The 15,424-nt window shown below is 44.4% G+C and overlaps 1 protein-coding gene across 2 annotated transcripts in view; it reads left to right on the top strand.

The window, feature by feature from the left end:
• Window positions 1-15,424, top strand: part of RECQL4 (RecQ like helicase 4) — a 281,776-nt gene that overhangs the window by 14,131 nt on the left and 252,221 nt on the right. For both annotated transcript variants that reach the window (XM_078686614.1, XM_078686613.1), the window contains exons 2-3: window positions 12,724-12,834; window positions 13,844-13,877. In XM_078686614.1, the coding sequence (XP_078542740.1) occupies window positions 12,751-12,834; window positions 13,844-13,877 (118 nt within the window). In that variant the 5' untranslated portion in view covers window positions 12,724-12,750. The remainder of the gene's footprint in view (window positions 1-12,723; window positions 12,835-13,843; window positions 13,878-15,424) is intronic.

The raw sequence follows: 15,424 nt of genomic DNA, 5'->3' as shown, positions 1-15,424 counted from the left end.
CGTGATCACTACAGTAGGCGCTTAATGCATACACATGCCCTTGTAGAGTTGCCCAATGTTCAAGTACCAAATAAAATTGTCTCTGAACTCCTCAGTTACAGGCACCGACTTGGTTAAAGGATCTGTAGTTTTAGACCAGCAACTGTTGAGATGCCATAGTAGAGGTCGAAGGTGCAATCTCGCCCACTGGACTCTATGTAGGCTGCTAACATGTGGCCTTGAACTTCTGGCAGGAGCCTGTTCCTTTGATAACAAATTGCAAAGAACAGGCTGAAGGTGATTGATTTTCTCCACTGGAAGAAAGACTCTTGCAAGGTCTGTTAAGAATCAAAATCCTATAAATACTAGATGTTGAGTCCCTGACAGCTGGAATTTGGGCAAATTGAGAAGAAGCCCCAGCCAGGTCAAAGTCAACTTCGCCTGCTCTCAAGACCCCAAAATCATATTTCTTGACGCGGCATGGATCATCCAGTCATTTTAATATGGAAAGACCGGAGCCTCCAATAAATGGGGATTTTCCACTACTGGAGTCATCATCTTCGAGAACACCCTTGGGGATGATTTTAGGTTGAAAGGAAGGACTTTGAACTGCCAATGCTGATCCTGAACTGCAAACCTCAAGAACTTGTCATGAGACTTGGCAATAGGAATATGGAGAGATGCATCCATAAGGTCCAGTGTAATAAGATAGTGACTTTGAGGAATTAATTGGCTAATCCTTTGTAGCGTCTCCATTTTGAGTTTGATGTTATGATGAACGTGTTGAGTGTCTTTAGATCTATCACCAGCTGGTAACACCTAATGACTTCATAACCAGAAATACAAAGGAGTACTCTCTCATTCACCCATCTCCTGACTTCTTCTGAAGATCTAGGATCCCTTTCAGGGAGACTTAATTCTTGGACAGATCTCAAGGCAAAGTAGTATGAATGGTCTCTGTGGACCTCCGGTCTGAGGAGAAGTCTATTCTGTAATCTATGGCAATGACCTGAAGAACCCATCTATCCCATGACATTTCTTGCCACTGAGAAAATGAACTGCTGAATCCGACCTCCAACCTATAATGACGACACCTTCCTCTCTGCATATTCAGGGCCGCTTACACTTGACATTGGCGTCTCAGTTTCTGTTTTTTAAAAATTTGAAAGATCTTGCTTGAAACTTTGAAGACTGCTCCTGATTCGGCTGTCTCCTGGAAGGTTGAAAAAAAGAGGTCTTTGACTTTGAAGAACTGAGACGCCCCTAGAGGATTGTCACTAAAATGATGATGTATGCTTCCGCTCTTTAAAAATACGATGGAGATTATCCTCCAGTTCTGCCCCAAAGAGTCTAGAGTCTTCAAGTGGCATCTGAGCGCAGTTGACCTTGGGTTGCATTAGTGTTCCAGTCTTTCAGATATAAGTTCCTTCTAGCTACCACAGAAGCCCGCCTGTCGAGACCACATACAAGACAAAATATCAGAAAGGAACTCAATCTGACAGTCAATATCCTCTAGAAGTGGGAAACCATCTGATTATTCCTAATGGCCATAAATTAATTCTTAAAGTCTGTAATCCGAGATTGAGCTGTGTAGGCTACATAAATCCCAGCTGTCAAGGCTACATGCAAACCAGCAAAGGCTTTTCAGTGTAGAATCCATGTTTTTTGCTCGAAGGATCCTTCGGAATCTTCTCCTCTGTCATAGAGGAGCGGCCTACCAGACTTGCCACCTCCTAATCCACATGGACGTTATCAGGTACCGCTGTCTCCATGTTTTCCAAAGGATAGAGTTAAGGCATGAAACGCAGCAAAATTATATTGTCAGGGTCTTTCCATTCCTGTTTGACTACATCCAGAATGAACTGATGAATGGTCAAACCCACATTAGACTTTTGTTGGATCTGCCTCAGCAGGGATTTATCTGTAGTTCCTTGCCCCTCTACTGCCGGGAAATTCATATTACTTCTGAAATGAGCCCATAAATCCCCCATCATCTCCTTTGAGACATGTTTGCCTTTTAAGTCCGATGAAGAGGAAAGGGCTCTGCAGCCTTCTTCCCTGTACTGAGAAGGATGTACCTTTACTGAAGGCCTCTAAATTCTAGATGACTATTCTCCTAATACTCTCCTCCTCATCCTCACTGGAATGTCTTTTGCGCTTTGGAGGAGAGTGGGATGATGAAGGCTGAGTATGCCTTCTGTTATTCCATTTGTTTGCCCATGGTCACAAAACAAGCAAAACTGCCATCAGCCAGAGATTACTGCCAAATTTCACAATTACACAATATAATCGCTCACCTTGGACATTGAATAGGCCAGGAAAAGAGGCATTGTTCATCCCCTGGGGCCGAAATGAACGTTTGCTTATGCTCAGTCCAACCAGCCTCCCCATGCATGCACAAACTCGGCTGCACGTCACGTACCTGACAGCCCACTCCCTCCGGCCGCACACAAGGATGCGGAGGGAGAAAAGATCCAGAGGCCATTCCAAGATGTTCAGCACAGAAAGGAAACCACTGAGGCCACTTCTGAGTAGACAAACAATCAATCCTCCACTCAAGTAAACAGCTCCCTCAGAGGAGGCTAGAACTTTCACAAGACCCACAGAGGAGGGTTGCTAGGCCTTAAAACGTCCTGAGTTCAGAAGAGACCTCCCTAGTCTTCTTTCCATCAGTGCAGGAAACAAAACAAAACGGGAGGAGCTAGGAGTGTCAGCCCCTTTTATGGCACCCAAGCAATTTGGGTGTAGTTGGCTTTTGGGATCCTCCTGCTTTGTTCCTGGTGTGAGGTAACATAACTTTACTTGTAATGACTGGGATAAGGACTAGAGACGTAGAGGTAATGGTATGGTATTCAAGTACACGAGGTGAGAATGGGGCAAGGTCCAAGGCAACACCAGCATGTCTCCTTCCAGCGGCACGATTGCGGCCGGGTGCAGTGGTGAAAAACAGTGTCGGCTGTCCAATGCAAGTCGGTGGAGACCGGTCTTCGTGAGCAGAGACTTCAGGGTCGTAGTGGGGAACCAGTCGGGCTGAACCGACAGGAGGGCTCAGACCTCATGATGCTTAGGATGTGAGGGCACCATTGGTGATCTCTACAGGTCAGGGACAACAGTTGCAGAGGTGAACTTAGGCATCGGGTGTTCGTCACTGGGAGCGGTCGTGATAGATGAGGCCTGCAAAGAGATGTTGCAGGCGGGGTTCGAAAGTTCCCAGTGGAGAGACCCAAGGTGGGCTTCGAGTCTGGAGTGTCTGTGCACCACTTTGGCACTGTTGGCCCACTTCAGCTTGGGCTAGGTGGCCCGGGTGCAGTGGTGCTTCCTGGTGTCGGGTTTTCGCGGTCTTGGAGCCTCACGGCTCAGTCTTTGGTACCTGCAAGATGCAGAGGAACAGCTCTACTGTTCCAAGGGTGTTCCTGTGTCTTCGGAGAAGTGCTGGCAGTCCTCCAAGACCGTTGGAGGATCTGTGGCTTGCAGGGCGAGATTACATTGGCACAATTGTCGAAAACAGACCAGCAGGGCTGGTGCCACGTTAGTTGCTTCTTCCGCAATTCTTGCTTTCACAGTTCTTTGGCCCTTCTTCTTCTTTTGGTTGGCAGGATCTGATTCTCTGGAGCTAGGGGCTCCCCTAAGAACTGAATTTAGGGATGTCAGGGATTTTATGATAGTACCAAAGGACTACCTACCTTCGTGGGTCACTACGCCCCCGATATGACCCCAAGGGTAGGTCATAACACTGCCCCAGAATTCCTGATTTTGCCATCAACAAGATGGCTAACTTTGAAAAGTCACCTCCACTTCAGGTAGTCCACTTTAGTGGTGGCACTACCCTTAGGGTAGACACGCCTATTGGACTAACTAATGTTCCTGCCAGTCCAGGTGCCAAATGGCTCTGGACAAAGAGGGTTGGCTTCTTCTCCTGTGAGAGAAGACAGGTTTGCATACCAAAGGCACTAGGCCCTTTGAAGCTCCTCTGCCTGGGAATGCATATCTGCAGGCCATCCTGTGGGAGGAGGTGAAAACACCCCCTGCCCGAGCACGCTCGGTTCATGACCCCTTGAGAGCAAAGCCCCTCAACCGTGGGCGTCAGAAACTCATCTCTAGTGGCAGGCTTGCGAAAACCAGTCAATCAGCACATCAGTGGCTGGTCAGTTTCTAGGGGGCACCTCTAAGGGACCTTCTGTGTGCAGGTAATACTCAATCCAATACTAGCATCAGTGTGGGTTTATTGATACGAGATGTTTGATACCAAACATCCCTGTTTTCAGTGAAGACATCACATAGCGGGGGATCTTGTTTTCACCAGTGTTCAGCACATACTTTAAAATGGACTCCCTGATCACTTGTGCTGGCAGTTATGGAACCAGCACAGGGGAGTAGTGTCTGCTTATGTGGCTACGCCCACGCATGTAGTATAGCACACCATGCCTTAGGGTCGCAAGGCCGGCTGTAGGGGTGATTTACTAATACTGCATGCAGTGTCGGAAGGTTGGGCACATATGTTGTTCCTACCTGCATTCCTTTTTAAAATGTAAATGAATGGTGCAAGACAATTTGCTAATAATACCATGGAATACAAATATATGTTTTAAGTAGATTTTTATGTGGGAGTACAAGACTTTATCTAGTAGCATGTAAAAAGGGTACAGAAATATGACATTCAATAAAAACAACCTTGAAAAAAGGCAGATCTGAGAAAAGACCTCATTTAGAAAATACAGAAAGGAGACCATTTGTGGTATATGTATTTAAAAATAGTAAGGGACAAGCCAGTTGAGCAGCAACAACCAATTTAGTTCCTGTTACCACTCATTCCTTATCTCTGAGATTTTAATTTGTCTGTTGCTCCTCTGCACACTGGTCAGTCTTTTACTTCTTGGAGTTGAGATTGAGGAACCTTGCTACTACTTGGTGGTCACAAAACACTTATACCTACCGTTCTCGGGGAACTGGAGCCTAGAAGTGTTTAACATGGCATATTGTATGTCCATAGTGTTTTTTAGGTTTTACCTGCACAGCGCTTGCGAAATCTACTGTATTTAAAAAATAAATAAATGAATATTTGAAGGTGCTTAGTTTACCTTTACATACCTTTTTCTCACCATTGGTTGGCTCCCACGTGGCTATCTCGTAACATAACTTACAATTTGCTGGCTTTCACATGGCTCCAACATCACTCTTGTTTCCATGATTCCTTTTGGTCTGCTCCTCTGTCTTCCTCCGGGCTACAAGTCTTTGCATCTTTGTCCGTGGAGCCTGGACTAAGTACTGCTTCCTGTGGCAGTGTCCTTCTACTGCAGGGTTCTGAAGTGTGGGTACTCCTTTTAAAAAAAATGTTTTTTACTTCTGACCTATTTCCTTTTCGGACACTGCAGCTCTGAGTAGCAATTTGTTGATTCCGGAAACCCAGTCTCAGCGTGCAGCTATGTGGTTTCTTATACTTATGAAGGCTACATGTTTGTGACTACAAACAGTACCGCGAACTAAACTTTTGCCATTACATGTACTGCTCAGTGAATGGGACAAAAGGGCTTTTCATACTGCACTTCTTTGCTTTTTTATTCCCCATTGGTGCAGCTGCTAGGTTCCTGCACTCTCAGCAGGTTGTTTTTACCTCGCACACGCCTGTTCTCAGCCTCCAATTTTAACTCACCCTTGTTTTTAATCCACCCCCACTTCATTGCTTTATTTATCCCAATGGTCTCCCCAACCCCAGCTGTCCTTTGTTTGTTCCTCACCTCCTGCAGTCCGTAGTTTGTTCCTCACCTCCTCCTGTTCGTTGTTTGGGCTTACTCCCCCCTCTCCTTTGACTAACTTTATAAAACAATAAAACAACCCCATCAAAAATGCAGCACACACAGCAGAATTTAACTGAAGATAATTTGAAGAAATAGAGAGGATCAGCAAGAACACTGGTGTGTAGATCTTCTGTGTCTTAACGTTTTTAGGAGCTGTGATGTTGGTTCTGGAGTGGGTGGTCTTTGATTGCTCACAGTGTGGGATAGGAAGCATGGGTTACAAGGGGTTGCAGTGGAAATGTAGTGTATGAACATATATGGGTGTGTGTGGCATCTGCTGTGTGCCCCCCTCCTTCCTATGTATAAGCCTGCTGTTGTGTATCTAGTAGGACAGACTAATATATTTTGTATATGACGGTGGCACGTTGTGGTGTTTGTGGATTGAGGGGTGAAAAACTAAAAAGAACCCAGATCAAAGACAGGAATCCCTGGTTCAATGGATCCCTTAACAAGGAAAGGAGATTCCTTCAACAGACTGAACAAAACTGGAATCAAAAGCCCATCTAAAACTTCTACACCAGGCCAGAAATGCCTACAATAAGAAAATTGTCAACTCTAAAAAAGAATTCTTCAGAATTGAACTTGTACGCCAAGAATAGACCTCGCAAGCTATTTGGCTTGGTCAAACACCAATCCAACAAACTAGCAAAAACCTCCAAAGAAACTCCTAAACCCCTAATATCATGCGAGGAATTTTCATCCTTCTTTTGCGACAAAAACTCTGCCCTAGGAAATGAACTTAAGTCTGTATCTCACCACCAAAATTGGTTGGCTCTACCTCTGATCTCTGCGCTCTCCTTCCAAACCTCACCCAAAAACCAAGCGCACTGTCCAACTTTAAAGTCTATGACGAACACTCTAACTCGAGAATTCTAGCTTTGTTAAACCCGAACAATCACTTCAATGATCATCTCCCCTCTAAGTGCCTAGCTGCCGCATCTCAGGCTGTCATCCCTTCCTGGACTTAAATAATCAATGCCTCCCTCCTACAGGGTTCAATACCCGATTCTCTTAAGGCTGACCAAGTCGTCCCCATCTTAAAAAAACCTACGCTGGGTTGTGCTTCAACCGATAACTATAGACCCATATCTAACATTCCACTCCTAGCCAAAGTTTTGGAAAAATGTGTGCAACAGCAGCTGAGCCTACACATCACCAACTTCCACCTTCTAGATGACTTCCAATCCGGGTTCAGACCTGGACACAGCACGGAACCACCCTCTTCCACATCGTGGATGACGCCCTCCAAGCCCTCGACCAAGGCAAAACCTGTCTCCTAATCCTCCTAGACCTATTTTCGGCATTTGATACGGTTAACCACGAAATTCTCCTTGAACGCCTCAAACTCAGGATGGGTTTGGACGGCACCATCCTTTAATGGTTTAGGTCCTTCCTCCAAAATCGCTCACAGAGAGTCCTCATCAATGGTAATCTATCCGCTCTCTCTCCGATCACGGTTGGAGTCCCCCAAGGATCAACCCTTTCCCCTACCCTCTTCAATCTTTACCTTTAACTGCTCACAGAGGTGCTAAGCTCGGCCAATATCTACCTTATGCACCTTATGTACGACGACAATACACAGATCTACATCAAAATCTCTTGCCCTGAGGACATTTTCTCCTTGAATGAGGCCTTGAAGCTCACCGCCAACCAACTTACACTCAAGAAGAAATTCCGTTTTATTTGCGTTATCTCCCCACCTAAAACCATCCAGACATCCAGGAATGGATCAAGGGTATCACAGCACTAAACCACCCTCCTACCATTGTTGACTCTGCGAAATCCCTTGGAATAACCCTTGACGGCAGCCTGAACATGCAGGGCCATATCAACTCGTTAGCCAAAACTGCCAGATTCAACCTGAGTACCTAAGAAACCTGAAACCCTTCCTCGACGCCTCGCACCGAAAACCGGCAATCCAGGCACTAGTCATTTCCAGGCTAGAATATGGATGCTCTACTCTCGCAGGGCTACCCAAGTACTCTCTGGCCCCATTGAAAGCCTGTCTCAACGCCGCTGCCAGACTCCTAACTGGCTCAAAGAAATTCAACCACATCCCTCCCCACCTCAAAGCTCTGAACTGGCTTCCCCTAGAGGCCAGAATCCAACTTAAACTGTCCTGGATTACTCACAAAGCTCTTTACTCCAATTCCCCTGCATTTCTCACCCAGAAACTCATGATATCCGGAGGAGCCAGAAACTCCTTATCTGCCAGGGACCTTTTGTTTTAACCAGCTTTCTTCTGGAAGAAAAAAACCTACAATCGTGCCTTCTCTGGGACCGCTCCACAAATCTGGAACTCTCTCCCACCCGCCATCAGAAGATTTCCATCCTTGGCACGTTTAAAAAGGAGACCAAAACTTTCCTAATGGGCAAATTCCTTGCCTGACGATCACATTACAATCACCTCAATGACATGTTCACCCTCCACTTCGGCATTATCCAGGGCCTTTATGGATAATACCTACCCTGCACTCCTGGGCATCCCGCCCAAGAGTTGAGACTGCGTGCCTTCGTTTATAATGTATCTACCAGGTTTTTCCCCCCAAATGTATCCAGGACTTTAGACTGCGTGCTTTTTTTCTTGTATAATGTATCTACCTATTTTACCCAATTGGTTCCCTCCCCTCCTAGCTATTTTATATACCACTCTCAATCCTGTAAAGCGCCCTGATACCCTCACAGGTCTGGTTTGCGCTCTATAAAACTATAAAATAAATAAATAAAATGGTTGTGGGTTCTTTTTTTAAATGCAGTTTTATATAGCGCAAATTGAATCATAGCGCTTTACATGAGCACCAGTTACATTATACAAAGGTACATTCATTTTTATAGTCACGCCAGGCCAGCACATGAGGGAAGGTCATGGGTGCATTACCGAGTTGGACCACTTTGTTTCCACAGCTAAGCACGGTCCTCTTCACAATCCCATAGGACACAAACAGCACTTTATTCAGGTTGGACTTCTGATGTACTGTACCTTAGCAGGTATAGTTGACACAAGATATTGATTGGCACATTTACTTAAAAACCCACCTTCATTCCCGCTCAGGTGTAGGTTAGGTGTCATCTCTTAGACTAATTGTTTAAGATACGGTTGGGCCACAAAGCATGAAACATGTGGGCCCAATTTCACATGTTTTAAGCTGTCAAGGTTCATTGGTTCCCAGGACAATTTTTGTTTGTTTTTACTCTTGTCAAGATGACCACTTTATCAAACCGTCTTTGGTATCCCTTAGAGATTTTTAACCACTTGCTGCCCCACCCTACACTCATGATATCCTCTCTTGCATTCACCATTACGGCAACCAAATCATAAGATCTCCGGCAAAGAGCCCCCTCAAGGGGCCCTTTGGGCATTGCAGCACCGCCCAACTAGGAGCTGCCCAATGATGAACCAATGCACTCATCTTGGTGTGTGAGAGCAGAGACTTGATCAATCAGATCTGCCGATCCAGTTGATCAGCCCCTCTCCCTGTCCTGACTGACAGCTTCTCCTTCCTCATTTCCCTCTCTTTGGAGGAACAGCATCCTTCTATGTTTAACCATTACAGGAGCATGGGTACTGGGCCTGATAATTAGCTCCTTGTCCCTCCTTTTGTTCATGGCACTGAAATGTCTGCCATCATGAGGGGTGCACAGTATTTGTTGCTTACTAGACGTTGAAAGTAGACAGACCAGAGCAGACTACAAGGCTAATTTATGTTTAAGAGACTATAATGGGATCTCAGTCTGAAACCTTATTGGAACAGCAAATTTCCCAGAGGTTGAAAATGTGCCTCAGTCCCCGAGAAAGCAGAAATAGTATATTTATATTGATCCATAGAACTATCATGAAGGTCACTGGAATTATGTGGTATGGTTGGCAAAATTATGTGGCAAGAAAAAGCAAATTTTGCGCATGAATGCAGTTTAATCTGTAGCAGTATTATTTTGTTATTTCATCATTTTAACAACTGACTGTTGACTGGGAAGAGGTACACCTTTTAGTGGCACTTTATCTTCGCAATACAACAATCATAAGCTGAAAGGTGAGAAATTAGCCTTTGCAAAGGGTCTGTCACCGTGCAGAGCCTTGTGTGATTGTTTTTATTTAGTAACTTTTGCCAATTTTTGTTGTGAAATTTACAAGTAATGCTGTTCATGGTAAATCAGGTGGCCAAAATGGCAAATCCATAATTATGCAGAAAACATTGCAGCCACATAATTGCATAATTTAAGTGGCCCTAGTATGGTGATATATCGACCTTGTGATTAGTGATGTCACGTGAGAGAATACTAACGCAAATTATTTAACCGTGTTACATAATCAATCCCTCTATACTTGAAATAAAACTTGTATTGATATACTACTCATTATCTGAATATTGAAACTACGGGCACAGAGTAGCATGCGTAATACCTATAACACACATTGTCACAATAGCAATTATAAATGTAGAAAAATACGTAATGAAAATAAATAAGAACATATGAGATCTTTGGGCCTCAAAGCAATGATGAGCAATGTGTGGTATGGTGTGCCACACAACTTTCAAGAACTTGATAACTGTTTTGATCCCTACATCGCTCACAAACGACACTCCAGAAAATGTAAATATCAATTAGAACAATGAGGGGGTTCTTTGGTACAGAGCATTTTCCCAGTGGACACAATATGTACATTATTGTATCCAAAGTCTTCAGTAAAGTGCTTCACATCAACATGTGGCCACTTTAGATTGCTAACATGCACAGAAAGAAAAGAGTATGATAAAACCAAGATAATTCACTGATCGAAAACCAAATACATTCGAACACCGGGTTAATCTTCCCCTCCCAAGGTTAGTACTTGAGTTGAATGACTGTTGGAATAGTTCAGTTTAGTTCAGAAGCCTATGAAGGACTCGTAGAGCTTGCTTCCAATAGTCATTGATATATAATTTCAGACAAGGGAAACCCGAGTTTGAAATATTTGCAGCATGTCCATGCGTACGTATTTTTGTGAGGCCGGCGTGGGCCACATTCAATTAGTGACTGCTCTCATAATTTGGCATCTCATCAGCACTACTTGGTGAATAGCTGACCAATGTGCACAGATTTTTCTGTCTGAGCATGGGTGATTTCCTTGTTGACTTCCTTAACAAGAATATTTATTTGGGAAGAAAATTAGGCCTGGTAAAACTGATTCCCTGCTGCTTAACCCTGCCTGATGTGACAGATTTATGTCAAGATAGCAGGTTCAGAGGGAGGAAGATCTATTCTCTTTAGTACTAGGGTTCACTTATTTTGCTGCCCTCAGACACCAGATGAATCCCTCACCCATTAGTGGACATGGCTTAGACATCTAGTTATGCTGCCAGGCTCTTATGTCGTTGTCCAAATGTCTATGGGTTTGGGTGTCATTGTCACACATCTGGAAATGCATTTGATGTTGTTCAAGGAGCCGGAAGGTGTACTTACCTGTTAAAAAACAAGCACAAGGGGGCACAGTTGGTACTTTTCATGACACCCTAGGAGTGGAAGATTGAATAGATCTGATTCTGACCTCTCGGTGTTCATGGAGGAAGCAGATCTAAGAATAAAATCATATTCTTAGCCTGGACATCAAAATATTGTGGTCCAAAATGTCTTATACCTCGCAATAACAAACATATTACAAATAATTAGGGCAGTTTTGCTGCTTGTATTGTGAGAGGCAAGGCAATGCTCTCTGATGGTTGGGTTTGAAAATGGTTTCAAAGTGATTTTTCACTTGGAAATTTAAAGACATTCTTTTTAGCTGGTGTATTTAAGTTTAAGATGCTTCTTAATTTTTTTTTAGTTCTTAATCAAAACACCCTTATTCCTTCTTCGGTGTGAGCATCCTTTCAGGATCATACAGATTCTGTACCCATCTGAAACTTTTGTACTTTTTTATTGGATGTTTGTTCTTACTATAAGAATATTGTCCAGTGTATCTGACACTAAACCTTAGCCCAGATGCCACCAACAACCACTGTTCTTCGCTTACTTCCCTGCCATGCAGCTTCGTTGGTGTCCATCAGTTAGGAGAAGGCTGTGGCCTTTATGATGTGAGTCACACATCTTTTGAATTTACAGGGGACTTGTGGATGTACTCCGCTAAGCTGCGGCATGGCAGTAGTTGAATAGGTACAAGGCAGTGAACAAGGTTACTACTTACATATTGGCAGAAAAACATGTCTAAACAGTAACAAACCTTTGGGTGTGTTTGTAGTTGGGGAACCGTGGTGTTGTCCAGTCAATCTGACTGTACACCAGCAGTATCCACTCCCCCCTTTGGGTCATGCACTATTACAGCTGCCTTGTCCGAAGCAAAAGGTTCTTAACATACAGCAGAAAACTTGGTGTTGAGGTTGCACTAGGTAGGTGAGGCGCAAAGGGGGAAGGAGTAGTAACACTCAAAGGGTCTCTCCGATAATCTGGTTGGTAGAGCGAATTATGTTTTTGTGGTCACTTGAGGGGCTGCCCTGCTGCAGAGCAGATTTTATTATCATGTATTCATTCACACTTCTCGCATCCCTCCACTCCATACAAACATGCGTACATACATACATACAAACATATGCACATACATACACCTATTGTATGTCTAACTGGAGCTCTTATTTTAGAGAGCGCTAATTCAGAGCAATCTCTGTCCCATCTACAAAACAGAGGATCCCCTCAACCCTGAACCAATTGTATTGCTCCACAGGTGACAGCCAAGGAGGTGCTTTTAAAATCAATAAATTGGTGCAGAGATGTATGCTGTTCCTTATAAGAATGGATCACAGTTAAAAAGCGGGCTTGATGTAGGTATTTTAGCTGAGTAGGGCACAAAAAGCACTGACATTTTACTGTTTCTATTGAAGTTATCACTGTTAAACAGTATGTTGTGATGCTGGCTTTGACTCACTGGCTGATTTGAGGACTTTAAACTGAAGTGGTTTTGTCGTCTTCGCCACAGGTGTATTAAAAATCCACATCCAGGGCAATGGATCGCTACAACGAGCTAAAGGTACAGCTTAAGAACTGGGAGACAGATTTTGTGGCACATCACAAAAGAAAGCCCAATAAGGTAAGTCTAATGGTGGATGTTGAGCTGAGGAATGAATGGCAGAGCTGTTCCTCACGAATGGCAGAGCTGTTCCTCACAAATGGCAGAGCTGTTCCTCACGAATGGCAGAGCTGTTCCTCACGAATGCTGATCCTGCATGTACGGCAGAGCTGATCCTGCATGTATGGCAGAGCTGATCCTGCATGTACGGCAGAGCTGATCCTGCATGAACGGCAGAGCTGATCCTGCATGAACGGCAGAGCTGATCCTGCATGTACGGCAGAGCTGATCCTGCATGAACGGCAGAGCTGATCCTGCATGAACGGCAGAGCTGATCCTGCATGAACGGCAGAGCTGATCCTGCATGAACGGCAGAGCTGATCCTGCATGAACGGCAGAGCTGATCCTGCATGAACGGCAGAGCTGATCCTGCATGAACGGCAGATCTGTGAGCAGAGGTGTGAGTATGGAACGACAGAGGTGTGAGTAAGGAACGACAGAGGTGTGAGCAGAGGTGTGACTCACACCTCTGCTCACAGCTCTGCCGTTCCTTAGTCAAACCTCTGCTCACAGATCTGTCGTTCCTTACTCACATCGTGTGAGTAAGGAACGACAGAGCTGTGAGCAGAGGTGTGAGTAAGGAACGGCAGAGCTGTGAGCAGAGGTGTGAGTAAGGAATGACAGAGCTGTGAGCAGAGCTGTGCGACATGGATGAGCAGGGTTGTGAAGCAAAAGTAGCACAGTTGTTGAGTATAAATAGCACAACAGTGAGTTCTAAGTGGCAGAAGTGCCTTCAAAGCTATGAGACCGGAGTGGAACTTGAGAAAAGTGGTGGAGTAAGACTTAACTGTGATCAGTTCTGCAAGTGTCAATGGCAACTTATGTATTACGGCTAGATTGTGTGTGGAGCTCTGATGTTTCTTGAAATGCAAAGCAGTGAGCAGAGGGAATCCATTACAGAGCTGCGAGGAGTAAATGGCAGAGCTGTGAGGCATGCATTTCAACACACGCTTTGTTGTTTCCTCGACAGGCGGACATCGACAATGCCACAGAGGACACGAAGAGTAAGTATTCCCACTTATTTCTACTGGACATAGTTCTGCATATATGGACCCTGTCGGAAACATCAGTGAGATTTAAAGTTTCGTAGAGCGTGAACCTACTGGACAATTATTGCAGAAGACTTGCGGGTGCCCTGTGAGCTAAAGTCATCCCCAAATTAAGAAAAAAATCCTCACTGCTACCTGCAATGGGACTGAAATGTTATTCAAAAGTATAAATGATCAGAAGGTGTTAAGTATGTGCAAGGAGAACCAAGCTTCCTACACAAACATCAGTGTAGGCTCTAGCTGCAGAGGGTACAGAGTGAAAGGGTATGTGTCCCTTACTCACATCCTCCACTGTAGACAACTGGTGGTGCCTAGAATAAAAGTGGGTCCCTGGAAATTTCGATAGTGAGAGCCAGGCTGCGCTGGTGGTTTTAAAGTACAAGCCAGTCCATGGAAAGATTTTTATAAATCACACACATTTTTTTAATTAACATACTGATATGTTATGTAACATAATAAAGAATGTATTTTAACATTTTGCAAGTACATAATTGTAGGACATTTGGTGGCTTTACTGCATCCAGTGACATTTACTAACATGAATACCTTTTCTATATAAACTTAGACAGATTCAAACTCAATACTTCCCCTCCATTCTCATCGTTGTCATGAGTGAGCCAAGAGGCCATTCATGTTGTGGGGTGAACTGTATAAATTGTTAATAGTTTTTTATTATAGAGTTTCAATAAACATGTAAGTGTGTTTTTTGTATAGTGCACACACCAAATAGAATTTCTTCTAGATGCTGACAGACAAGTTTTGAGTCAAGCAAACTAGTTCCAGTGCAGTTCAGTGGGATGGAGCAGAGGGGAGATTACTACGTCACTAGAACAAGATGGCTACCAAGGAAAGGAAAGAGTAACAAAAGGGTGAGGCCTGGGATTAATACTATGTGCATGTGACACTCATGATAGCTCCACCTTTTGGCGGGTTGTCAACATCCCATTCTTAGTGGCAGAAGGCGGGCCTTCCCGGATCCCTGTGATTGGAGAAGAAAAATGGTTAGCCATTTTCCACATGTATACTTGTTAGACCCAGGGCTACATTCTCCTTCTCAGGCTATTTTGACAAAACCAAATCCCCTTTTCTCTGTTGCTGTGGTAACAGGCCATTTTAAGATTGGCCAGAAACAAAGCTCCAGGTCCTGATTGAGTCCTAGGTGATCTCTTTAGGCTTGATCCTCTTATTTTCTCATCCTTGTTATTTAAGGGCTTAAATGCCGCAGTGTCGCAATGCCCGCCCAGGTCATGGGCACAATCCATCATTGTCCCTGTGTGAAAAAAGGGCAATCGAGCTGACCCGAGATGTTACACAGCCATTTCCTTGATTGACCCAACAGTCAAGGTTTTGGGCCAGGTGATCCTGGAGAGGCTATCCTTATTGCATCTTCGAGTTACAGGATGGGTTCCGGGCTGGCCTCAGTACCATCGACCAGGCACTGAACCTATACCTCCTAAACCCAGAAGTGCACTAAGGCCAAAAAGATCACTTTATGCTTAAGT

Source organism: Lissotriton helveticus, chromosome 4_1 (assembly GCF_964261635.1).
Source record: "Lissotriton helveticus chromosome 4_1, aLisHel1.1, whole genome shotgun sequence".
NCBI lineage: Eukaryota > Metazoa > Chordata > Amphibia > Caudata > Salamandridae > Lissotriton > Lissotriton helveticus.
This window is presented reverse-complemented; position numbering and strand designations above follow the sequence as displayed.